This window comes from Candoia aspera, chromosome 12, assembly GCF_035149785.1.
Source record: "Candoia aspera isolate rCanAsp1 chromosome 12, rCanAsp1.hap2, whole genome shotgun sequence".
NCBI lineage: Eukaryota > Metazoa > Chordata > Lepidosauria > Squamata > Boidae > Candoia > Candoia aspera.
Genome location: NC_086164.1, coordinates 18,889,741 through 18,917,094, shown reverse-complemented (window position 1 = coordinate 18,917,094; position 27,354 = coordinate 18,889,741). Strand labels below are relative to the sequence as shown.

Sequence of the window (27,354 nt, the reverse complement as noted above, 5' to 3'; positions counted from 1 at the left end):
GCGAGGCAGCCGCGACTGCGCAGGCGCGGGCGCGCGTGAGCCAACGGACCAACGGCGCGAGACGGGGGGAGGGTGCGCGCGGCGCCGGCGGGGGGGACGCTCAGAGGGCGGGCGGGCGCGCGCGCTCCCTGGTGCGCAGGCGCCGTGGCGGAGTAGCGGCGCGTGGCTGGAGGCTGGGCGAGTCTTCCCTTCCTTTCGCCCTCGCTGTCCTGCGCGAGGCGGTTTCCTGTCAGCGCAGCTTCCGATGCAGTCCTGTTCATGGACGAGGGTTCCCGACGAGGAACGTTCTGTGATTTAGAAAGGTCGAAGTATTGAAAATGAGAAGAAAGAAGTAAAAGCTCCATCCATGTGAACAGCCTTTTAGGGGGCCGCTGGGGTTCGTCTCGTAGCGGCTGAGCGCGCGGAAGCCGTTGGGGTCCGGAAGCCGTGTGAACCGCCTGTCCGCCACCCGTTGCGCCTGGCGCGTTTGCACCGGTACGCCCCTGAGAAACTGGGTGGGCTTACAAGTGAGAGCGGTAGGCGTTTGTGTCTCGGTGCCCGACCCCCATTTCAGCCCTTAAAATCATCCAAAAGTGGGCTGAAGACATTCCCTGTGACACCACCGTAGCATGGAATGGCCCCCGGTGGCCCTCGGGAGATCAGAACATTGGAGTTTGCCCGCTCCTGGTTTATGTCTCGATGGATCCTGTGACTCCACGAGCAAGGAAATGGTAATGACAGCACGTGCATCACGACATCACACAAATGACATGCCGTAAGCGTTGGCTTCGTTTATGCAATGATGTCACAAGGTCCATGTCGTTTTGAAGTTGTCATGACTTGTTACAGCTGCCTGTGTATGACTTCACACCTACAGGTAGTCCTCGACTTGCAACCCTCCATTTAGCGACCATTCGAAGTTACAGTGGTGCTGAAAAAAGTGACTTGCGACTGGTCTTCACACGACCATTGCAGTGTCCCTGTGGTCACCTGATCAAAATTCAGGCACTTGGCAACTGGCATGTATTTATGATGATTGCAGTGTCCAAGGGTCATGTGATCACCATTTGCAAGTTTCCCAGGGGGCTTCCAACAAGCAAAGTCAATGGGAGAAGCCAGATCCGCTTAATGTCCACGTGATTTGCTTAATGACCATGCTGATTCGCTAAACAACCATGGCAAAATAGGTCATAAAACGAGGCGTGACTCAATGACTGCCTCGCTTAGTGATGGAACTTCCAGTCCCGTTTGTGGTTGTAAGTTGAGGACTACCTGTAATTAAATTTGGGATTGGAAGTTAATCAGGAGTAGGTTAGAGATAGGGTTGGGTGAGAAACTCCCATGAAACCCACAGCTGTAGACTAAGCTAAAAAAAACACTTCCGTACTGCTGCTCAGATGTGTCCAGAAAGTCTTTAGGAATCTGGCTCAGTTCAAGGGAGGCATTAATTTTTAATTTGTGCCTTAGTCAACAAACCATGGTCTATTGTCCTGTGTGGCCCCTGCCACTACCATTTCCAGGTTTCACAAAGCCACTCTAGAATCTGTAGATATCGTAGGAGAAGAGCTGTGGGAGCCCAAATCAGGAGGCTGGTAGCACCTTTCCTGACTAACACATTTTATTCAAAGGCTTCTGCTTTTGTAAACTACAGCTCCTTTCATCGCATGGAGGGAGATTAAGTCTTACACCGGGGACTGAATTTAAGTTCCATCCGTTTAGCCGTTCCAGGCACGTCAGCTGTCTTTCGCAAAAACTGAAGCCTTTGAATAAGATTTGCTGCTCTAGAATTTGGAATGCCTTTTGCTTTTGGGGCAACGATTGTGGGAGTGATGAGGGTAGAGATATGATAGCTGCAGAAGTAGAATCTCTAGGGTTCTTTGGTTGGGAAGCAGAACAGGTCAATGTGCCCTTCAGGTTGCATCTTAGGGCTGCTGGGATCAAATCATTAGATCGGTGTTTCTCAACCGTGGCCATTTTAAGATGCGTGGACTTCAACTCCCAGAATTCCCCAGCCAGCACAGCTGGCTGGGGAATTCTGGGAGTTGAAGTCCACGCATCTTAAAATGGCCACGGTTGAGAAACACTGCATTAGATAGCAACTAAATGCTTTCCGACAAGACCAAGAAACTTCGCTAGAGGGGATTAGCTCCTGCCTCTGCGTCACTGGGACAGCAGTGTTCACGTGGGAATAAAACCATTGACAGAGGTGCCAGAAAGCAATTCTGGCAGTTGGAAGTAGCATTGGCTGCAGTGCAGTTTTCCTTTGATGTATTTAATTGTGCCTCATTGACTCGGCAGGCCAGAAGTCTCAGTCAAATTGCTGCATGTAAAAACTGGAACTTGCAACAATTAGAGAACTTTTCTGCAGTATGAGAAACTGGATCATGTGGCACGACGGTGGGAATGGCTTCAAGGAGACCAAGATACGTGTTGAAAAATGTCTATTTTGCACATATTGTTAGTTGCGTTTCTGGGGGCTTCAGCTGGGCTGATTATTAAGCAATGTGAGAAGTAGCCAGAACTTAATTAAAAAAATAAATAAATAAGGAAGTGTAGAACAATAGAAAAATGCTGTTGAAGCCCGAGAAAATGTTAAAAGAATATTAGAAGGCTGAATTCTGAAGTGTCTTTGAAATAGTTTTGTTGTTGTTTATTCGTTCAGTCGCTTCCGACTCTTCGTGACTTCATGGACCAGCCCACGCCAGAGCTTCCTGTCGGTCGTCAACACCCCCAGCTCCCCCAGGGACGAGTCCGTCACCTCTAGAATCTCATCCATCCACCTTGCCCTTGTAGAACTGTGGAAATAAACACCACAGATTTCCCTTTCTGGTGACTTCCAGATGTGTTGGACTACACCTGTCATCATTCTCAGCCAAGACAGGAATAATGAGAATTGTATCCAGGACCTCTGAAGGCTGCATTACATGCTGTGATTGGAACTGAAGCTCAGGATTTTGAAGGTTGGCAGAGTTGTGCACAATACATATTGCTTCTTTTCCAGATTCTGCAAGGTAGTGAGCCATTTTGGGAACTTAACCTTAGCAAGACTAGATAGCTATGGGTGTTTGGACTCTAGTTGTCTGGAGAGGTGGCATCTTTGACTCTGAACAGGATAACAGAGTTGGTGCGAAATGTGGAGCTGCACTTGGACTTGAAGCTCCTGTTTGAGGTTGGCAGAGGCAGCCAGGGCCAGGGGGGCCTTTGCACAGATTCATCTTGTGTGCCAATTGTGCCCATTCTTGACCAGAAAGCCTTGCTCATAGTCATTCACACCTTGGTTATTCCTTGATTGGATTAATGCAACACACTTTACATGGGACTGCCCTTGAAGACTATCTGGAAGCTGCAGCTGGCCCAGTTTTGCAGTTTGCCCATGTTATACCATTGTTGCATGAGCTACACTGGCTTTCAGTTGCTTTCTGGGTGCAATTTAAGGGGCTGGTTATCACCTTTAAAGCCCTACGTGGCACAGGGCCAGGTTATTTGTGGGACTGGCTCTCTCTGAGGGTATCTGCCTGTCCCACCAGATTGGACATACTATAAATACCTTCCCTCAAATCCTGTCATCTGCTGAAATCTCAGAAGTGTGTCTTCTCTGTAGCTGCCCCAACTCTTTAAAATAGCCTCCCACCTAAGATACAAGGGCCCCTACTCTTTTAGCCTTCCAGAAGGCCATGAAGACCTGGGTCTTCCCCCAGGCATGGAGCTATAGGATGGGATTGAGTCAGTGAGTATGGAGTAGGGGTTATCATAATGCTGTGGTTGGAAGGATATTAAGTGTTTTTATGTTGTGGTTTTACTGGTTTTGTTGTGAGCCACCTAGGATTATTGTATAAGATAGGCATCCATATACAATGAGGGGAAGGAAAGGAAGGAAGTCCTCTGTTGTCCCTGGTATCCCATTTCTCCTCATGTGTCAAAACACAGAAGGAAAGGTACAGGGCTCAGGAGAAGCAACACCAGAATCCTAGCAGTTAAATTCCTTCCTACTTTCTACATTCTTGAAAAGCCATCTTCCAAGGAAGAAACTGGTGGTGTTGGATTTCTAGCTATCAGAACACCTCACATTTATACAGTTATTCTGTACCTTTTGGGGGGGGGAATCTCTTTTCCAATGGGTAGAACAGTGGTGCTAAGGGCATCTAAACTTGTGAATGATACCTGACTCTGCTTTTCAAAGAAGGTAGACTTTTCGAGGAAAAGGGAAAAAACGCATGTGGTCTTGAGAATATAGGACAGTCTTACAAATGGAGGATACTCTACCTAGTAAACTAAACTGTGTTCTGTTTGTTCTCTGTCCTCCTTTTTGTTGATTGTCTTCCAAAACAGAGGAAAGGAAGACCATCTGGTGATTTGAATTCCAGTTGTGTGTGTGCCAGTGTGATGTGCAAATGTATGTTGGTGACATGATTCTTTCCTGATTAGTTTATTGCTTCTTCCAGAACGGGGGTGGGTGGGCAGTCTGCAGGTGACCTCCCCTGTGCAGTCCTTAGTGATGGGCATTTGGGCTTGTTTGCTAGAAACATTCATCACTTTGTGTTTTCAGATTGTGTATTTTTCCCTTTCACAATTCCCAGGATGAGATGATGGGCTTCTTTCTCCTGTCGTGCCCTTCCATCATCCAGGAGCAGCCTCTGATTACTCCACAGCACAAATGCACCATCTGTGGCCCAAGACGCACACATAGACATCAACCCACAATTTGGGTACAGCCCCAAAAATCCCTTCCAGAGTTGCCACTGCACTGCATTGTTTACTATGGTTGAAGGGAGAATCAATAAAATCTATGGAACATAAACACATGAATCTTTTTTTAAGTTACTGTCGTGTAAATAAATTAATTCAAATGAATGTGTTGATTTAGTGCTGCCACTTTTAACTATGCAATTCCCCAGGATGCTGTCTAAAGCCCTAATGTGGCCTTTGGCCCAAACCAGGGTGCATCTCAGTCCTAAAGAACTTCCTGTTTCCCAACAGTACCAGAGAAAGAAACTTAATAAGACAGAGAAATTTAGGACTTGGGACAAGACTAAAAGTTAAAATTGAGAGGCAATGCATCCTGAAAGAACTTCCTTACAAAAAATTTGCATTTATTTCTGAACATGTTACCCACTAAAATGATAAATATATAGGAATATGATAGTGCAAGGCATGACACACACCAACAGCAGCCTGCTGAAATGATATTTTATGATCATAATTACTTTGACAAAAATAAATCCCTTCCTTCTTGCTGCAGTTATATTGAATATGTATGTAATCTATACTGTACATAAAAGCTGTCCAAAATGGCTGTGTGCTTTACTTAAGAATAAAAACAGCTGAATATGACATTTCCAAAAATCTGCAATCTGGAAGAGGCTTTAGTACAATGGGACCCCATCTCTTAGGGCCCCATTTGCCGCCGCCCCCCCCATCTTTTGAGCAATGTTAAGTCCTCTTGCCATCCCAGATCACACTGGGAATTCACAGTGTGGTTATCAAAGTGCCTGCATACCTTTCTTCGAGCATCCATCCTCCCTGCTTGACTTTATTTTTCCCAACAGTCTGTCAATTAAAAAGAAACAATATGGGAGAATCACCTCTGGGCCCCACATGGATTCTATGGATGTGCTAAAAAAATAAACAAGATGGGCAATGCCATCCTGTACTTTGCTTGGAAACCTGACCAGTAAAAGAGACCAAGGGTGAGTTGGGGTACTAACAGGAAAAATGGGGTGGTAAAGGACAACCTCACAGGTTTGTCTTCTACTAAATGTATGTTTTGTGAGTGGCAGACATTTTGTGAGTGTGCCCACGACATGCTCTCAGAACTCCAAATGTGCTACTGACCCACAAAGTCCGTATTTCCAAGAGATGCTTTGCTCAGTAACCAATCCAGGACTAGGTTTGGTGCTGGCATCATTTTATCTGTTGCCACTCTCTGAAGCAAAGTCTCCGTGTCATCAGTTTTTAGGTAGTGATTCATAGCAGGCGGAATCCCAGATAGTCAAGTACACTGGAGAGATTTCCAGTCGTTCTGCAGACCTGTGAAAAGGCACAGACCGTCGCCCTCTGGCAGGAATGAAGCCTTTCCAGCAGCAGCAAGAGACCCATCCAGTCTCAGTCAGTAGCCATGATCTGCAGGATTTCAAGAGGCTGCAATCCGCTAACTGGATGTGTGGCTGAGAATACAGAGGCAGGGAGTTCCGTGGGGCCAGCAGAACTCGACTCGCTTTGTGCAGAGCCTCCGCTTCCATCGAACTGAGAGATTTTCTTCTTGAACAACTTCCTCTCCTTAGCACGGCGATTCTGGAACCAAATCTTGATCTGAAAGGTTGAAAGTGAACTTGATGGAGAGACGTCCTGAGAGAGCGCATATCAGCCTTCCCCAAACTGGCACCCCCCAACCCAAGATTTCCAGCCCTTGGGTCTGCCCAGTTGTGCCCCCTTTCCTCATCTGCAGGATAGGGCTCCACTGGCTAGGAATTTGGGATGTTGCAGCCCCAGCCCATCTGGAGGGTGCCAAGTTAGGAAGGATGCAGTGTGCCAAATCTAGTCTTTGCACATAAAAACAAATGGAAGCATGTGTTCACTTATGTTTGTTTGTTTGTTTGTTTACTTATCGTATTTCTTCACCGCCCATCTCGTGACCCAGAGAGGCATTCTCTCATTGTCCTCCATTTCTCATCCCTTAGTAGGTAATGTGAAAGAAGGATATTAGTATTTCAGTTTCAGAAATATAACAGGACCAGGGATGTGCCTTGTCCAGACAGAAGTGCTTTTTGCCCAGAGATTTTTTTGCTTTTCTAATGCCACCATGGCACTGGAAGCAAAGTGTTAAACATCTTTAGACTGGCAAACTTCCTTGCTTGATTGCCTAGAATTGATTGCACAGCAGTGAGCCACAGGCCAGTTAATATCCTACAAGGCACGCTTTGGCCCCAAGGATTTCTCTCTCTTCACTGGATCAATTTGCTATCTTGCCCCAAACTGTGGCCCCCCTGCCACCAAGGGTGGTGAAAGGGTGAGTGGACCAAACAGACACTGGTCCTTCACCAGAAATAAAACTTGTTATCATAAAGGTAGTGGGCTCCCAAGCTTTTCCGGATTTGAGGGTTTATTTTGTTTTGTCTTTGGGAAGCAAAATATTTGGGTATTGACTCCTGAACTTCCTGACACTGGCATCTGATGAAATGCATTGCAGCTCACAAAAGCTTCTGCCTTTTTTTGTGTCTCAGAAAAGGTGCCACCAGGCTCCTGTTTTGTTGCCCTCTTGGACTAACCCAGCTCTCCTCCTACAAATACTTTCTCAGGTAACCCTTTCTAGTTTTAAACAAAACTAGAAAGTATCCAAAAATATTAAGTCAGGGCAAACCTGATTACTATCTGGAGGGGAGACCATGAGGAAGTCCCAAGGCCATAGGTTAGCTCAGTGTTCCTCAACCTCGGCCACTTGAAGATGTGTGGACTTCAACTCCCAGAATTCCCCAGCCAGCAATTCCCCACCCACCTTAAAGCATGCTGGCTGGGGAATTCTGGGAGTTGAAGTCCACACATCTTCAAGTGACCGAGGTTGAGGAACACTGGCTTAAAGTAATGTATGAACCCTGCTAAAGACTTAAATCAGTAACTCATAACATTTGAAAGTCAGTGGTTTTTTAAAAAATCAGTGAGAAAGTCATTTTTACTAAATTGCATCTCTTCCAGTGTCAGCTGACATGCAGGTTCATAACTGCACTAAGTCATGGATTAGTTGAAGTATGCTGTGTTGTAGCTTCACGCATCGTGTTAGACAACCAGGGTTCGCACCTCATGCTAAGGCAGCACCCCCAAAATGCACGATGGCTTTGGGCAATGCTTAATCCCACCCCAGGAGATGATGCTCTAATCCGATATTAAAGGAAGTACCTGTCTCTCGGATAGTCCCAGGTAAGCTGCAAGTTCAGACTTCCTTCTCAACGTTACGTATCTGTTGCAGTGAAATTCTTTTTCTAGTTCTAGTCTCTGCTGATCGGTGTAAACCACCCGGTACTTTTCTTTCGTTCTTGTTTTTCCTAGGAGGCAAAACACGCATGGAACATGTCTCAAGCTGTTTCCAAGAGCCCTTACCTAGTACCAGCACCTACACCCTGGCTTTTGGGTGAAGACTTCAGCCTCCTTGTCTCTTGATCCTGTTCTCTTGCCAGGCCTAAGCTAGGCTTGACCCAGAAAGACTTTCTTGCATTTGTTCTTACTGGGACACTTACCCAGAGTGCCGATCGAACTTGGTGCCAGATGTACAAATAGAATGATGCATGGGGGAAATCTTGCTCTCAAATTAAGATTAAATAGAAATCTGTTTTCTAAGATTACCTGCGAAGTAGAAGTCATCATTTAAAAGAACCTCTGATCAGTTGCTAAACAAGTTAGCCACAAACCTTTGATTGTTGGGCTAGAGAATCTACCTTCCAACATCTTAAGCAAGACAAGATCCTTATGCTGTTCCTGATAGGTTCATATTCTCCTTTAGCACCACCACCTCCAATCTACTGGCTCCCAGGCTGGCAAGCCAGGTGGACTGTTTCTGTTCATGATAAATACCTCAAATCAAAATGTCTTTAGAATTAGATACTACAGTTAGGCTAGAGTTTAAACATTGTAGGAAAAAAGCTGTGTTAATCAGTGGTAGCCAAAAATCAGAAGGAGCTTGATAGCATTTTTTCTAACCAATTTTATTAATAGCCATAAGCTTTCAACTTCAATTTGGTACTCAGAAAATGTGCTACCAGACGCCTTCTGATGTTTGGCTAAATGTTAAGTGTGGTGGCAACAAACGCACATGTAGATTGACTTGCCTCACACATCATGCTAAGCCATGTTTCAATTAGCTGTAGTTGATTGAATAAGCCACAATTGGCTGGGCTCTCACTATATCCTTAGGCCTTAAACCTTGGTTCATGGCTACTGGGTTCACAGAATACACTAAAGCAAAGCCATACCAACCACATTATGGCTTAATATGATGAACACTACAGCAACCACGTTTCACTTCAGTTGGCCGTAGATATTCTGTCTGGATTGCCTGATCCCTGTGGATGTTTTCCTCCAGTGGATGAGTACCCATCTCCATCCCGCCTCCTTTCAGCCTCTCTAAGCAGGATGACAAGGGCCATCTCTCTGGGCATCATCGCTTTGGATGGAGGCAATGGAAAACTCTTCCTTAGGAGAGAGGATTGCGGGCGATCAATGATTAACCCTTCTTTGGGCATCAGGAGGGCGCTCCTTGTCTAACGTCATTGTTGCTTTATCACTTCCCAGCCTTCATTTGGGGTTTCAAATAAGCCTTCTGATCTTCCCAGGCTGTTTTTGATGTGAAGGCTTTGGAACAAACTGCAAGACAAAGACTCTTTTAAAGTGGCTCCCTAAACTCCAGGGAGGTGTTAAGAATGAAGCACCCTCTCACAAAGGGGCAGCAGGCTGATCTTATCAAAGCTTCCTTTCACATTCAGATACACAAGCCAACTGGTTTGGAATTTACAAGCCCTAAACAAATGTCAGCCCCTCTTTCATCTCCCGAAGAACAAGGGGGCAGCCGTATTTGGAACGCCCCTCCTGTTTCCTTCTCTGGATGAGGAAGCTCTGCTCCAATGGAGGAAAAGGAATCTTTCCACAGGGCCACACTTCAGTGTTAACCCTTCAGCTGAGTTTATGCTTCTCTTACTGCGATTTATTTATTCGATTTGCAGACCATCTGCATGGTTCAGCAGGCTGGTAGTGCCTTTTCCAACTGACACATTTCATTAAAAGGCAGAAGCTTTCCTGAGCATCTGCTCATTTCATCAGATGTATCACAGACTCACCCAGCCCTCTTCCTGCAACTGCATGGATGCTTACTTTCCAATGCTCAGTGGAAGCTCAGAGATTTAACCATTGTACAAAGCCATGATTTGTTTTAGCTATGTTTCATTGTCCTAGGTGGTAAACCATGGTTTCCAGCCCCAGAAGTTTGGGTTCCTTAAGCCACTTTTTGGCTTAGCAGGTAGTATAACCTCAGTGATCCTACATGATTTACTTGGGAGGAGAATGTATAGAGCAGGGTTCCTCAACCTTGGCAGCTCTAAGCTGTGCAGACTTCAACTCCCAGAATTCCCCAGCCAGCTTTGCTTTTATCCTGCCAAGCTGGGTTGTGGTTTGTTATGCTCTGATGTAATATGTGATGGGAATCCAGCCATTGTGATAGGACTTAGCCTGATTTGGGAACTCAGAGACCTATGCTGGAAGTATCTTATTGAAAAGAACTCACAAGAGGTAACAGTAATTCCCTGGCCCATACATGGGGTGGGGTGGCATCCATGGGCATCCTGTGCAAGCCACAGTGATGTCAAGGGCATCATGAAGTCACTGCACAAATGTCTTGAAATAAATCATTGGAGACATTTGCATGACATCGTGATGTGTCCCCTTCCCCTCTCCACTAAGGAGGTCCATATTAGCATCCCAAATATGGTTTGGTATTTCAGATGATGAAGTAGATGGGTATTTTTCATTCAAGGCAGAAAAAAAACCATCTAAATATAAATCCAAGAGATAACTCAGTATTCTGAGGCTCCATATTCCTCTTTCCTGGGCCACTCACTTTACCACTTTGGAAAAAAACAAATATAGGTTGCAGAGAGAAGAAATAAAGATTTCAAATGAATCTTCGGTCCCCTCCTGTCTCAAAATCTTAAAAGTGCCTCAGCAAGAAAATGAAGCAAGTTAACATAGTGCATGAAATCAACCAGTTAGCAATAGTATTGCCATAATACATTTGCAGGGAAGGAAGCTTTGTAAATCTTACTGCCATTTTACACACGGAGTTGTCATTCATTAGTTAAAATCCTATATGCAGTTCATATGCATTGCATACGACTTGACATGTGCATGACATAGGACCTACATTTTTTAAATTATGCCACATTTTTGGTGAATGCTTGTTGTATTTCTCATTCTAGAGCCGGCGGGCATCACTTTGCAACATACTCTAGTTGAGCAAGTAAGTGTAATTGGGTTGGAAACTGGGGGTGGGGGCTGGGAACCCTCTATAGGATTCCCCTGGGCCATAAAATTCACTGAACTTTTCTTCTGAAGACAATAAAGCAGAGGAAAGCTTCTTTCTTAAAAATTGTTTGCTGTGAAAATCGACACCCTTTCCGGCCATATAACTTGCTGAAGAAAAGAGAAGGAAAGGACAGTTCTGCATATCAAAGCTGAAGAAGTGTCAAAAGAGATTGTGTTGGGCTTCATGGCAGATATCTCAAAACCAACGGAACATAGGGATGGCATTCCTGTTGGCAAAGGGAAACCCGCCATGGTCAGGGACTTGTTTCTGGGGGCAGGAATCCCAACTCCCAGGCTGGGTTCATAGAACACCCTAAAGCCATAATACACCTTGTCTGGTTTTGGTGTTACGCTATGTTATGTGAACAACACCAGGTTTTGCTTCAGGTTGGGTATTAAATCTAACCTATAATTAGGGTAATTCATTATGTTTAGATAATGCCCAAATTAAGCCATTGGCTTGGTTAATTCTAAACCATAGCATGGGCTGGGTTTTATGTAGGGCGGTGTGTGAACCAACGTATTACGGCTAATTCAACAAGCCATAAACATCCTGGTTTAGCATGATTTGCAAATCCAGCCAATGTGTAAAGCTAAATAATGGCCCAAAAGGCAACTGTTCTGGTAGATTTCTCCCATGGTCTAAAATATATGTTATGATGGGTTGGGGGCAGCAGGAAAAGAGTCCCCTCTTTAAATGTCCGTGCTGAGAGCTCCTGCCTTGGATACAGACATGTGTGCTGAAACGGTCTTAGTGAAAAGAATGGCTTGACGTAGGATCCCAGGTGGGGAATGAGATCCTTTGCTCAGATGGTGGAATGTTCTTTGATCAAAATGGTGCTGTAAGTGGCAGAGCAGCCTTCCCCAGCTGGGGATAATGGAGCTTGTAGTCCAACACATCTGGGGGAACACCAGTTTCAGGAAGGCTGCAGCCAATAAAATGTAGTACTTCATCTTGTGTATCCTGCATAAAAATTTGGGTGCCCCAATGTTATGTCTGGTGGTTGGGGAAATCTTGGCAGCCTTCAGACAGAAGGGAAGTGGCAAGGAGGCAGACCGCTGAAAGCCACCAGGTGAGTTCTGAAGATCAAGAGGATGCCCATCAAATGCAAGCAGGAAAGGAGTGTTTGGGCTTACGAGAAAAAAATGGGGCACAGGGAACTTCAAGTCTCTGCCCCCATCTTGACTACTGCAATGTGCCTCATATGGTCTGCCTTTGAAAAATGTCCAGAAATTGCAATTGCTGCAAAATTGGCTGTACAATCTCCCCTTATTTATTCGACCTATATGCTGAATATGTATTGAGGGAAACTGGGTTGGAAGAAGAGGAGCTTGGGTTTAAAATTGGAGGAAGAAACATCAATAACCTTTGCTATGCTGATTTCACTACCCTGACAGCTGAGAATGCAAAGGAGTACTAGTACTGAAGCCCTAGTACTAAAAGTCAAGGAGCAGAGCGAAAAAATGGCACTAAAATTAATTATAAGAAGACCAAACTGATGACAACAGGTACAACAATCAGCCTCAGAATTAACAGTGAAGATACTGACGTGGTAGATAGCTTCTGCTTTTAGGATCAACCATCAGCAGTAAAAGAACAAGCAGTCAAGGAATATGCCACAGACCAGCACTTGGTGGAGCAGCCATGAAGGCCTTGGAAAAGACATTCAGATGTTGTGATGTGTCTATACCTACAAAAAGCAGAATAGTACAGGCAATTATGTTCCCTGTGACAGTCCCTGGAAGCTAAATTTGGACTCAGAAGCTGGATAGAAAGAGTATTGATGCTTTTGAACACTGCTGTTGGAGAAGACACTCAAGAATACCATGGACAACCAAGAAAGCAAACCAATGGATCATCGAACAAATCAAGCCAGAGTTCTCACTCAAGGCACAAAGGACCAGGCTCAAATTATCCTACTTTGGACACATTACAGTTTGTGGAGAGCTAGCTCTGTAGAGAAGACTCTAATGCTGGGAAAGGTGGAAGGAAGGAGAGAGGAAGACCAGCAGAAAGGTGGATGGACAGTGGCAATGAGTGCACCATTGAAAGACTTAAAATCCAGGTTAGGGACAGATGAGAATGGACAAAATCTATCTATGTGGTTGCTAATAGTTGACACTCACTTGATGGCATATAATTAATCAAAAATCTACTCTGGCTGTCAGTTGCCTACTATGCATTACTCAGTGTGTTGGTACAGACCTTTGAGGTCCTAAATGGCTTAGGGCCTGATCAGATGTGAGACTAGTCCTCCCTCTGTGAAGTGGTCCGTTGACTATGGTCAGCAGGAAAATCCTCTCTGAAGGTGCCCTGGTGCCAGAAAACGGATTACCCTGTACGCAGGAAAGGATCTTCTGCTGTGGGACTCCCAGGACATGGAATGCACTCAATCAGAGGTGTCTCTGCCTGGCCACTATTCTGTAGGAAGTTGACAAAAATTAGTCTCTTCCTTGAAGTGTTTAACATTTGCTTAATCTGGACTGTAGGGGTTAAGGTTAGGGTTAATTCAGTTTTAGTTTATATGTTGCATTTTATTTACTGCTGTATCCTGCCTTGATTGTCAAATAGATGGCAAGGAAGGGTAAACGCCCAATAATAAATGAAAAAAAATAAAACAAAATAAAATTCTCAAGGAAGCAGTGACTGAAATGAAATTTCAGTTCTTTCTTCATTTTGTAAGTGGCTACCCAGGCCTGGACTATACATTTCCAAAGCAACAAAATAATGCTATGATAGCTATTTAAAAAGGTGGGAAACACACCATCTAGTCAAGGTTATGGAATGTACTTCCCAAGGAGATGCATTTGGGCTCCCATTTTCCCAGTATTCAGGAAAATGACAAAACTGATCTCACTGACTTTCTAATTGTTCATTATGCCAATAAATGATTTAATGTAGGTGTTTATTTTGATTGCATTCATTTTATTACATTTTATTCTCCAGATGTTTTAAATTGTTTAAATGGCTTAGAATATTGGAAAGGCAGGCTATAAAGTCAATATGATTGCAAGGAGATTGGAAGGTTTTGCTTCTGTTTTAGATTAATCTCAATTTAGGATTTTGTCCAAACCCTCAACTTTGCTTAACATCAATGGTCATTTGCTGAAAGCTAATTCCTGCAGATAGCCTGTTTTAACGAAGTATAATTAAGATCAATTGGAATGTGCTCTGTTTCCTGTTGCCCTCCCAGTCTACAATGACAGCAAAGTCTCTTGAATGCTTTGGGGGGAATTTGGCAGAGCATCTAAGCTAAAGTTCAAGGCAGTTCATAGTTATGTCAGCAGTTATATCTTCCCTCCAGCAATGCAGAGGCAAGACATTAAGGTGGGCTAAAGAGAAAGCTCTACAGCAGCGTTTCTCAACTTTTTGACCCTGGAGGAACCCCTGAAATATTTTTCAGGGCTTGGGGAACCCCTGCACAGTCAGGCTCAGGCCAGAAGTTACAAAATGATTATATTTGTTTCATGGGTAGGCCTGTATATATGCATTAACAGTGTTCTTAAACTGAAAATAAAGAATGAAGCCTACCTCTTTAATGTGAAGTTGCCCAAATTTGAAATAATTTTTAAAATAAATCATGATCTCCCAGGGAACCCCTGGTGACCTTTCGCGGAACCCGCAGGTGCCACGGAACCCTGGTGGAGAAACCCTGCTCTGCAGTGTGGTGGGCAGGTGACACTGAATACATAGTGTGCTGGTGCGGAAGGTCTCCTGTTTATCTTCTGCCAATTAATGCCTAAAAGAGGCCTGGGAAGAATGTCAATTTTCATGAGAGAACTGATTCAAAGAAGCTCTCCCAGATGCAAGACCAATCACCGTCACGTATTATTTTTCTTTTATTTTTCAGCCATGTTAATTCACCTTTGAAGGAAGGGAGCCTTTGGAAGCAGACTTGTTTTACAAGCTTAAATTGATGGGTTTAACATCTTCTAAGAGCACCCTACTATTCTCATAGCTACGTGTCCCAAACTTCAAACACCAACTGAAACTGAGCACCTTAGAAGTCTAAGTGGTTGTAAAAGAACAGGAGACATTTAAGCATGTGCTGAGCTCTTCCACTGAACTTGTGTGTTTGCATGTAAACTAAGATGCAATTTGCCACAAAAACTCAGAGCCATATTTCAGAAAAAATTTTTCTATTTTTTTTTCTGAAACAGGTGAAAAATATCTCGTGTAAAACGTGAAAATGTTCATTTTCCTACAGCACTTTAGTTTGGGAAAATATTACATAATCATGTAAATTATTTTTATAATGCACATGGTCTGTGTGTATGCGTGTGTGCATTATTACGTTCATTAATGGGAGGCAAAAACCTGATAATTAGAACATTAGAAAACATCTAAAAATGTTGGGACAGCAAAACGTTCCCCTTGCATATTAATACATAATTTATTATGGGGAAAAAACTTGAGTGATTTATAATTAGGGAGAGATGAAGTTGTAATCTAACATTGTTAGGTATTTAATTTAGATGTTTAAGAATGAACACAGAATGGTGTTTCTTTGAAAGAATATTTTCCGTATCACGGGAAAGGTCAGCAGATTCAAACTGTCTAACGGAATGGAATCTGGACATAGATTCATTTTCAACCAGCAGTGCTACCAGGGTCAACTCAGCTCAAAATGCTGAGATGGTTTAATTTAACCAACTTGAGCATCATATCTCTGGACAGATAGGGGACAAAGCCATGCAGTCAAGACATTTTAGAAGTCCCATTTATTTCAGTAGGAACTTAAGCATGGTTTCTTTCCTTAAGGACAAATGACTTCCTTTCCCATACTTAGAATCCCTAATAAAATCAGTGGGATTTAGAGATCCACCTAACTTAAGTTTGCACAGTTCTTAAAATCTCCTCTAGGAGAAGTCAAAAGGAGGGAAGCCCTTGAGGGTGGGAATATACCTGCGTTGCTTGATGACATGTTCTTCCTCATCCATTCATAGGAGCCCGGCCGTTGACTGAGGGGACGAGAGCTCACCTCTGAATTCATTGTGTCTAGAGAAGGTAAAGCCACAGGACCAGCAGGATGGAAAGTGTTGTAATTGGCAGAAGTGAAGGAGATCTTTCCAGGAGAAGACCTGTTGATCTGGGTGAGGGTCCCCGTGCTGGAGGGTCCTGGGCCACCAGCATTCCAGTCTTCCCCATGAAGGCCATAGTAACTCTCCCAGCCTCTGAAAGATTGGTTTTCCATACTTGTTAACTGTTGAGAATGGTAACTCATGTAATCTGGGCAAGGTGCTGAGGAGTCAAGGTTCTGAGCTGCTGGCTGGTTCCTGCCTAGCCTTTTCAGTCCTGGATACATGCTGGCTTCTTTTTCCAAAATGTGGTTCACATACATCTCCACTTGGACAGGCAAAACCTCTTTGCCATCTTCCCTTGGTTTTCCCCTCTGCTTCTTTAAAGGGAATGGCCATTTAAGCCAAGTCTTACAGATTCTTCCCAGTCTCCCACATCATTTTCAGCTTATCAGCCCCTGTGCTATCAAACCATCATGGTTTTGCCCAAGCCAGGTCTGCCCTCTGCCTCTATTGCTTGCTTTCGAACTGAATTTGCATTCAGAGGATGGTTCCACAGCCGAGCCTCCCTATCTTGGCACCGCTTCCTTTTTTCGCATTCTTTAAAACCCAAGATCCAAGACAGCCGCCCTGAGCTGTTTTGTCAAAGAATGCATTCACAAAAGAGGTGTGAAGCACTGCAAGGGCCCTCCCTATTCAGAGATGGGGATGGGGAGGTCCTTCCACGCTTTTTACACTGACACCATCCCAACTAACACTTCCCTACTAATTCCAGGAAAGGAAGAGGCCATAGGATCAGGGGACAGTGGGTGGGTGGGAAGAAAGTTTCTTGAGGACAGCCTTTCCATCTGGGTGCCCCACAGCTTCCATCATTCCCAGCTAACCAAGGCTCCCTTGGCTGGGTGTGATGGGAACAGGAGCCTAACGTGGTTGATGAGGGGCATCCCAACATATCATGAGGGCACCACGTTGGAGAAGGTTGCAATGAGGAGCAGAAAAACCAAGGATCCCCAACTTATTTATTATTTGAAATATTTCTCACCTACCCACTATCCTATGACTCTCGGGGAATTTATGATCCCTAAAACATGTAAGATGAGACAATACAAGGGGTACTTTAAAATAAAATATACTTTAAAAATGGTGTTGGCTTTGAGTTGGGCAGCCTTCTACATTGAAATGATAAATAAATAAATAGCCATCTGACAGCCTGGTTGGGATTACTGGATCCTGAACTTCAGTGGGAAAAAAGGCAGATTTTCCCCAGGCGCAGAAAAGCAGATCATCATTTTTTATTTATAATTCAAAAGTCGCCTTTGAAAACAGTGTGGGTGCCAGCTTGAGTTCCAGGGCAAGGGCGCTCCAAAGGCGGGGTGCCCTAAAGAGAAGTTGCCCATTTCCACAAAACAAATTTCTCTTTAAGCGAGAGGCCCCTCCCTGGCAGATCTTAATGGGAATGTTCCTCTTTCTTTTTCTTTTTCATTTTTTGGTATTTTAGGAAGGTTTTCATAACCTCGAGCTGCTCGATAGATTATTGACTTACTAGATTTTTATCCCTTGATTTAGTGCCACTCAAGACGGCATACATATTTTCTTATTTTCCCTATTACAACATGGGGCTAAGATGGAAGGACTGGCCTGAAGCCCCCCAGCCAGTGTTCATGCTTAAGAGAAGACCAGAATTCACTGTCTCCTAACTTCTAGTCCAGTGCCTTAATCGGTACCCCCACATTGGCTCTCAGATTCTCTCAAAAATGGAGACCAAAGCTGTGGGCCCAGAAAGAATAAGAGAATGGCACGTAATCCATTCAGAGAAATAAATAAATATGTGTTGCCACAAGGGCTGAGCTAGAAATCTCAGTCAGGTCTGGACCGGCTTGTCCTTGGATGGGGGAACCCCCTGGGAACCCCAGGCCTGTAGTCGAGCCTGGGGAATCAAACAACTACAACAGCAACAACCCATCCCAGAAGTTGGACATGCCAAACCATTTCTGTATTATTGCCCGGAAAAATACACCAATGAACTTGTCAATGTAAGTCACCTGGAGATCAGTTTAGTCCAAAGGCAATTGTGTTTATTTATTTTTTTCCTGGACAGTCAACCTCCTGGTGGATTGGGCCACCTGAACTAGTGGGAAGGGTTATTCATTAATACTAAGGAGGTGGACAGCTCTAAAAATGTTGATCACAGACTTGCTGGGGTTGGATCCTGCCTTAGTCAGGCCAGGATGGAAGAGAGAACCTCGTCCCACCAACTAAGGGCGAAGGGACTAGAAGAGAGGGCTTCCATTTCGCCCTGGTGTTTGTGTGTTTCTATACTGTTTATTTTTGTTGGCAGAAGGAAAAAGCCTGGTCACACACTCTCGCACCGCTTGTGCCTGGGCCAAGGGTGTGAATCTCCTGCATTTTTTCCTGCTTTCTGCAAAGTGTGGAGAGAAAAACAGCTGACTTGGTTTTCTTTTCACCCTCAGCCTTTCTGGGAGACCGCAAGAGAAGGTTGGTGATTGGTGAGGAGGGGAGCTGGGGATCCCTGCTGATGAGGCTTCTGTCAGCTCTCTGAGAAACTACAGCTGCAAAATGAACCAATTAAGGCCCATTTACAAAAAGCCGACAGGTAGGTTGACTTCTGCCCTCCTCCAAGGGGCAGGTGCATGTTCTGCCTCACAGAAGGACGACAGATGCAACATGGCCCCAGATGCTGGGTGGTGGTGGTAGGGAGCTCCCTGACAATGGCGCATTTAGGGCTGGACCCACAAGGCATGGTCTTGTGAAAGCAAGATGGCTCTAGCCTGCCCCCCATCCCGCTTTTTAAAAAAGCGTCTCACAAAGGAAGCAATGTGGCTGCAGCGGAAAGCTCTGGGGAGCTGTAGAGTCACCTCCTTCATTTGCTAAACTGCAACAGGATGCGGAAGGAAGGCAGGAACGCAGGAAGGCAGGAGAGAGGGAGGGAGGGAAGGAAGGAAGGAAGGAAGGAAGGAAGGAAGGAAGGGAGGGAGGGAGGGAGGGAGGGACGAAGGAAGGAAGGAAGGAAGGAGAGAGAAGGAAGGAAGGAAAGAAAGAAGGGGAGGGAAGGAAGGAAGGAGAGAGAAGGAAGGAAGGAAAGAAGGGGAGGGAAGGAAGGAAGGAGAGAGAAGGAAGGAAAGGAAAGAAGGAAGGAAGGGGGGAGGGAAGGAGGGAAGGAAGGAAAGAAGGGAGGGAAGGAAGGAAAGAAACAAAGAGTGAGGGAGAGGGAAAGGGAAAAGACATGAATAAATTAGAACAGAAGAGAACCATTCTATTCGGGCAGATGCTGGGGCTGAACCCTCCTGTGTTGTGGTTACTTTAATTTGGATTCCTTTACTGAGCAGATTGACAGCCCTGAAGTCTGCTTCCAACTTCTTGATTCAAGGATTCTTTTGTTCATTAATTATGTAATATATGGACATGGGGAAAAGAGATCTCTTTTTACTATCTTTATAATAAAAATATTTATTATATTTATCTTTTATTATCTTTTACCCCTCTCTAGCACTTCAGTAAGAAATATCAGGCAATGCCTTGCCAGAATCAAACCTGCTTGGTTAGGGTCTTTGTATTTCTCTTTTTCTGTTTGATATGCAAACTGATCATTGACCACAATAAATAATATTACGATCAATAATAAAATGAAAAGGAAACAGCATGTTAGGCAATGCATCCTTGGAAATAACTAAGGTAAAATCTCCAGCAAAAATACAAAACCATAGATGCAAAGCAGACTTAACCCTTTATGTAAAACAAATTAACATCTTGCACACAACTGTCCTGGACCTCTGTGGCTGCTGAAACTCCAGCCTGCAACTTGGGCAGATGCAGAACTCCATTTTAGCCAAAAGACAGGCTCTCTCATCCTCCTGAAAAAGGAGAAATCTTGTGAATGCATCTTGGTCCATGTTGATTCTTCTTGCTTTCCCAGGCTAACTTGAAGGATGCAAAGGGTGCAAATCAACAGAACACCACCAAATGCATAATATTAAAGTTGAAGCCATGTTACCTGAACACAGCTGGGCTTTGCAAGGTTTGACCATCTGCATAAGCCACACAGAGCTAGCTTGCACTTAGAAATGGTTTTTATAGTCTGTGTGAGCTGTTGAGAGTCTTTGGATTGCAGTGGGACAGAAATGTGAAAAACAAGCAAGCAAGCAACTAAGGCTGGGGGAAGTCCAGAAGGGAGCCTATGCATAGAAGGATTTCTTGTCTACCAAAGATGCCATTAGATCAACTCCAGGCTAGCCTATCTGTGATTAACTTCGATCCTGGTCTTTTGCTGGATCTCTCCACAACCTCTGTTAGAACCCAAAGTCAGATAGCATATGTTTATCACTTCTGCTTTGTTGTTTTATCTGTGAAACAGGAGATAAAGCTCTTTTCCTGAGCTGCCTGTACCTTGAAGAGATTGCATTCTCTGGGCAGCAGCTGGAAGGGCAGATGTGAGGAGGACTCTCAGACAGAGCCTTAGATAAGGCATTTGGTTTAAGGCAAGAGTACAGAAGATTTCCTTACATTCATAAGGTTGGGATGAGATGAAGATAATCGAAAATCAGAAGAGCTGCATATCAGGGCTTGATGCATGCTTTTTTCCATGTTCTCTAAGGATTAAGAAGGTCTTGATGGGAAGGTGTGAAAATAAATACCCTAACTTCTTGCTCTTTCTAATTCAACAGATGCAAAAGCAATACAGCAAAGAGAAGGCATTCTCCTCCCCCTCCCCCTTCTCTTTCTTGCATTTATTTCCCTCCAAATTGAACTGATGCAAAAGCAATGCAGCTAAGAAAATGCATTTATTATGGCATAAGCCATCCTCTGCCAATCTAGTGCCTTCCATAGGTATTGTGCTGCAAAGCGTGGCTAATGGACATATGGTTCAGAATGATGGGAACGGTAGCTTAGCACACCTGGAAAGTTCCAGGGGGAGGAAAGTTGGCATCAGTCCACTTTGCCAGAAGTAAAGAGATCCTAGAGATCCACCAAGAGGTCACACCATAATAACAAGTATTTGAAGCATTACAGACTGTGTGCTGCTCAAGGAGGTGGCAGCATGTACCAGACCTTTGTTGATCTCAGAAAGCCTGGCTAGTATTTGAATGCCAGGGTGTCAGCAGGGCATGGCAAAAAAAAGTCAAAATGGCAGCTGCAATGGTGGGATCAAAGCTTTGCCTATGCAGGGACTTCCAGGGGAGATACGGTGCACTGAAGAAGTCTCTGCGAAAACTTACATTACTTACGAGGTCTCCTCACCTCACAGAGGGACTATCAGTAAAAGACCCCCCAGATCCCCACCTTTGCACCCTGTGAGATAAATTGGATTCTGAAGGGAAAGCAGTGTAAGTTGCTGAGATTTCTGCAACCTTTTCCTACCCCCTTTAAATAAATCTTGTTAAAATAGACCCTGGGAAACTGTTCCTTTTAGTTGAAGTGAGTGGCCAAGAATTTGACACCAATATGGCCCAGTTATAGGAGAACAAGTAAAGACAAGGGAGAAGATGACTCTGTATAATCTAGAGTCTAGACTGGTGTTTCTCAGCCATGCTGGCCAGGGGATTCTGGGAGTTGAAGTCTATACAGCTTAAAGTTGCCAAGGTTGAGAAACCCTGGTCTAGAAGAAGCATTCCTCATGGGAAGGGGTTCTTGGCTTTCTTTGGGATGGAGTTTATGCTTAAAGGTGCTTTACCTTGCAGTCTGCTAGCTTCTCATTTTTGACCATTTTTGTACACTCTTAGAGCTATCAAGGAGGACAGGAGCCTAAGGGTTTAATTAAGAGCAATAATTAAATTCTGGGTTTCTTCATTGGTTTCTTTGAATGCCACATTGGGGGTTCATCATATGGAATGTACACTATGGAATATGTTGCTCTAGGATGGCCACATCTTAGATGGTTTTCTAAGAGGACTAGTCAAATTCATGGAGGAGAAGGCTATTTTTATGTTGCACGGAAAAAAAGTGCGGAGCTTCAATTGCATCACGGTGGCTGCCATCTTAACGCTTTTGACCAAACCCTGTGATTTTCTCTGAATTTACAGACTTCCACGGTGGAGGAAAATTATTTATTTATTTATTTTGCACATTTTATTACCGCCCGTCTCCCACAAAAGAGGGACACTGGGCGGCATTAGATATTAGATATTTAGCGCTTTGCATTTCAGCACATACATAACCTTTCTTCGGGGGACAATCTAATTCACTATTCTGAAACCCAGAATTTAATTATTTCACTTCAAATACATGCTTAGATTTTCCTCTTCTCTTCTCTTCTCTTCTCTTCTCTTCTCTTCTCTTCTCTTCTCTTCTCTTCTCTTCTCTTCTCTTCTCTTCTCTTCCATGCTGAGCTTTCACTCACAATTTCTTCCTCCGTACTCAGGTTGCAAAACTACTTAACCTCAGCTCCTGTTTGTGCTGAGAAATGCCTTAGAGTTTGGAGGCTGGGAAGCTGAATCTTCTTTAGCTCAGTGGGGCTTCTTTCCAAACAGACCCAATCAGGATGGCAATTTCCTGCCATACAGATGTGACCTTTGGATGGACATCCTTTCTTTGTAGTACCGTGAACCACTCAAGGCAGTTATCTCCATCCTGATGGTCTCCAAATGTACTGGTCTACAATTCCTATCATTCCCAACCAGTATAGCCATACTTGTCACCATTCCTGAGATGGTTTGAACCTAGATAATATTGTAAGGAGACCATGATACAGCATAAGAAGCTTTGGGAATTGCAAGATCAATAGCTGAGCTTAGCTGCTGTTGGGTTCCTTGATTTTTTCATACTCACACCAAAAGATTTGTACTGATTGTCAGCTGCTGAAGACGTATAAGATGTTTTTAACTTTCAAAGCACTGAACAATTTGGGCCCAGGCTATCTAATCTTGTCTTGAATCTGCCCTGATTATTTTCTTTACATCTACAAGAAAACAGTTCAGTGACAAATCTGGAGTTAAAGTTACAAAGAGAATGCCTTCGTTCCTGAGTTTCTGTAGCCAACAGATGGATTGATCAGGAATACTGATGGGTGTGCCCTTTTGTGTTTTGCAATAAAAGTTGTGAATTTAGGTATCTTTTCTAATTCCCCAAGAATTGTTCCTTCATTCTTTAAGGGAGGAAAAGCTTTCAAACACTGATTTACTTTAAAACATGTATTTCAGTATCCTTTCTGGTTCTTTGTTTTGTGTCTGTTTTTTTGAGGAGGAATGTGAAAGTGAGTAGGTCAAATTCCATGTATTGTCAGGGGATAGTGGGGTAAAATTAGCGTTGTTTCCTCCAGATGACCAGCCATAAATAATTATTAGCAGCAGACTTCTGGCTCTGTATTATTGTAATGGTCTGAACAGATCCTGAGGAACAAATCACATTTTGGGATGAGGGCATGGGGTGACTCAAGGAATACAATGAGGCTGATTGACATAAACACCCATAAATAGACTATTTTCTGGAAATACATTAACTTTTTTGCATTCAAGGTCTGGAAATCTGCCTAGGAAAAATCCATCACCCCTGATGTTAGAACTTGAGGTAATCTACTGAAACTGAATATGAAGACAGTTCAGGACCAATTAAAAAAAACAGCTTCTTTTCACAGTACAGAGTCAACAGAGGTGTCTGCAGCCACCAGGGGTGGTGATGACCACACATTTAGATGGTTTTCAAAAGGGACTGGATAAATCTATAGAAGAGAAGGTTATTAATGGATGGTTTTTTGCTACTTTTGGAATCAGGGGTGGTACCTCTTAGGGCTAGCTCCCTAGAGTGGCCCTGTTTTACTTGCAGGTTTATAGAGAACTTTTAGCCATTGGGTTCCCACCATATTTATATTTTATTATGTATTATATTTATTCTATAGTTTTATATAGCATGTTTAATTGTGTTTTATTGTAAACTGCCCAGAGTCCCTCCTCGGGGGGAGATGGGCGGTGATAAATGTGATTAATAAATAAATAAATAAATAAATAAATACCAGCTTTTGAGAGAAACCATGGAGAAAGGCTATTACACATTCTGCTGTGCATAGTTAAACTGTGGAATCTGCTTCCATCAGAGGTAGTGATAGCCACCAATTTAGGTGGTTTAAAAAGGATTGGACAACTTCATAGAGGATTGGACTATCACTGCTCCTGGTCCCAAAAGCTATTTACTGACTCTGGAATTACAGATAATAAACCCTGAATACCAGCTAGAAGGGAGCAACAGTGAAGGGGACAATTATCTCCCTGTCCATATCTGAGCTTCCTAAATGTATCTGGTTGGTCATGATGTGTCAGAGAATGCTAAACTAGGTAAGCCACTGGCTTCTCCAACAGGGATATTCTTATTTAGATTTCTCAGAAGACAGAAGCAACTCAACAATTCCATAATAACAAAGAAATTGGCCCTGTATCAGAGGATTGGCAGGAGAAGAACGCATGCTAAAGCCAACCTTATTCAAAGGACTGTGTGCTCTTGAGATGTTTTCACTTTTGACTGACGTTACTTACAACTGAATACCATATTCCAGTACTTCAGGTTCTTCATCTCTTCTATGAAGGATGTCATCCCACCCAAGAACATTTTTTTTTTTAAATTTGGAAGGTTGATATTCTTTGCTACTTGTTATTATGATATGTGAGTTCATTCTTTCATTATGCTGTTGTCTTTTTTCCCTAGTGATAAGGTTATAAAATGTATGGTTATTCCAAGGGAAGTTTTGGGCGATGGTAGAACATTCTTGTTATCTTCCAGATCACAAGATGCTTCACAAAGGCAAATCAAAGAATGGTTATAATGTGGCTCTTGGGAAAGAAGAAGAGAATGGTGCCTGAAACACTAGCAGAAGTAAACTTTACGAGTAATACTGTCCCCAGACACAGACTGGAAAAAAAATGCGCACCTTTGATTTAATGATCTGGAAATATCATGTCTCCTGTGCTTACTCTCCCAAATCCATCCCGTTTCCCAGGAAGAAAAGGAAAAAGTCTACTGTCCATTTTTACTGAACATATTTCTCCTTATGTATACTATGATTTGATCCTATTTTATTGCAGTTAATAAGAATTAGTTTGTCTATAATGGGAAACAATTTGGGTCAAAAATGAGAGCAGACACATCCATACTGTAAGAGACATGGGAAGATAAAAGGGAAAAAAATTCATGCAGTCTTCTGAATCTGGTCATTGTGGCTACAGAGTGACACTGCAGGAATTGACCTTCTCAACCATCTTGTGATGCCACCAGGAATGACCTACCACCATCTGCTCTCTGGACAGAAGAGGTGCAGATGTGCAGCTTCCTACTATACATGGCTCTCTAGCTCAGCCTTCCTCAACCTTTTGACCCTGGAGGAACCCTTGAAATATGGTTCAGGCCTCAGGGAACCCCTGCACATTCAGGCTCGAATATAGGCCAGAAGTTACCAAATTACTATATTCATTTCATGGCTAGGCCTGTATCTATGAATTAACAGTGTTCTTAAACTAAAAATAAAGAATGAAACTTATGTCTTTAATGTGAAGTTGCCCAAATTGGAAATAATTTTTAAAATAAATTGTGATCTCCCAGGGAAGCCCTAGTGACCTCTCGCAGAACCTTAGAATTCCATGGAAACCTGGTTGAGAAACCCTGGTCTAGTTCTTGGGCCTGTTATGTGAAACTTAGAAACCATTTTATTAAAATGATAATTTAAAACCCATATCTCAAATAGTACCCCTTTTCTATGAAAAACCTGCAACCCTGATGTATGAATTTTATTGAGAAGATCAAGAAATACTGTAAATCCATATGTTTCTTTCCAAATATAACTCTTTGGAATGTTGTTCTTTACCCAGAATAATTAACTGTAAAATTTCCCGAGAGAAAGTTTGACATGGTGTAACATCAGCAGTGATATCCACGGTATATGGTAAAATCACACCATTGTGGCTGCCATTTTGACTTTTTTTATTATACCCTGAAGACATCCTGAATATTAGTAACTTGGAATCACAAAATGGGTAAGGTGTATTTTCAAAGACCATATTAGTACAAAATTCACACAACTGAACTTCCAAGATGCTCCTTTGAATTAGATCTGAAGTCCAACTATAGAAGATGGAAGCCTTGTTTGTGTTCTGCCAATGAGGCTTAATCTTTTATTGCATTGGCCAATAACTACCAATCATTAAACAGCCCCTGACTTCAAACAAAATCAAAATAGTAGTCCTCACATTTACCCAATCTTCCTGATGTGGGAAGAAGCTAAAAAGGACTTGGCAGGAATTTGGGTATCTTTAGAAAACCTGAAGGAAGAATTGGGGGGTGATGCTGTCCCTTTCTGAACAAAGTCTTTCGGAGAGATTCCTTGCGTAATCTTAAACTCTCTAATTTCTGTTACTTTATACTTCTGACATAGACCAGAAAACTGCTCACCATCTTGGCCAGAGGTGTACAACCTCTGGCCTGTCAGCCCCATGTGGTCTCCCCGAAAGATTTGTTTAGCTCTTGGGATGGCCCTGAAACTCGGCCCATTTGCTGTTAAAATTGGGCAATGTTTGAAAAACATACTACTCTTAGAGTCAAGGGTGAATCAGTCTCTGGAAAACATCTGGGGGAAGACATTTTGGATTAGGAATCTCAAATTAACAATGTGATTTTCAAGAAGCCATAGAATAATAACTCAGCAAATTTGTTTAATGGTGTCAGATGTGTGTGTACTGAGCGCTAAAATTCAGCATTCGGATGAGCCAGCCACACCAAGACAAACTGAATAACACGATTGATAAAAATAGTGCAAATTGGCCACATTTGCATCAGGTTCTTAATTTGTATAGTTTATATGGTTTTGTTAGTCATGGTGAAAGCAAGATGCTCTAAAGGGTGCCAGAACTTCATCTCCGCCTCCTCAATGCCTAGAAACCTGGATTAAGATTTTTTAAAAACAAACATCACTCCTTCCAAACATATTTCTTTGCGATACAGACTGAAATCTTAGAGTTTTTTAAAAAAAAAAAATAGGAAAGCTATGATTCACAACAAGTTGTACTTTGTGCCTTCTTCCACATCTAGCACTTTTTCTCTTACGTCTGCAAAACGGGAGTCGTAGGCCCAGCCCTGACAGTAAGTTATACTAGTGTGGTATTTCTTCTGACGTCATGTCTTCACCCTGTGAACCAGGAAAAATACAAAACTTATGGTTGAAGTTGCCGTGTATGGAATCTTCCGGTCTCCAGTCAAACAAAGTGCAGGACCACCGGTGCAGAAGCAGGATGATTGTTCTGCTCCAGCCATTCCCACTGCCTCCAACCAGCACAACTTTGCAACCGAGCGCTCACGGTTTAC

General features: G+C 43.3%; 1 protein-coding gene across 1 annotated transcript; it reads right to left on the bottom strand.

The window, feature by feature from the left end:
- Positions 1-6,081: 6,081 nt before the first annotated feature.
- LOC134504522 (homeobox protein CDX-4-like) lies at positions 6,082-16,382 on the bottom strand. Its single transcript, XM_063313771.1, has 3 exons — positions 15,947-16,382; positions 7,870-8,015; positions 6,082-6,288 (listed from the first exon to the last, which is right to left on the bottom strand). The coding sequence occupies exons 1-3, from the start codon at positions 16,380-16,382 to the stop codon at positions 6,082-6,084; spliced, it is 789 nt and encodes a 262-aa protein (XP_063169841.1).
- Positions 16,383-27,354: the final 10,972 nt, after the last annotated feature.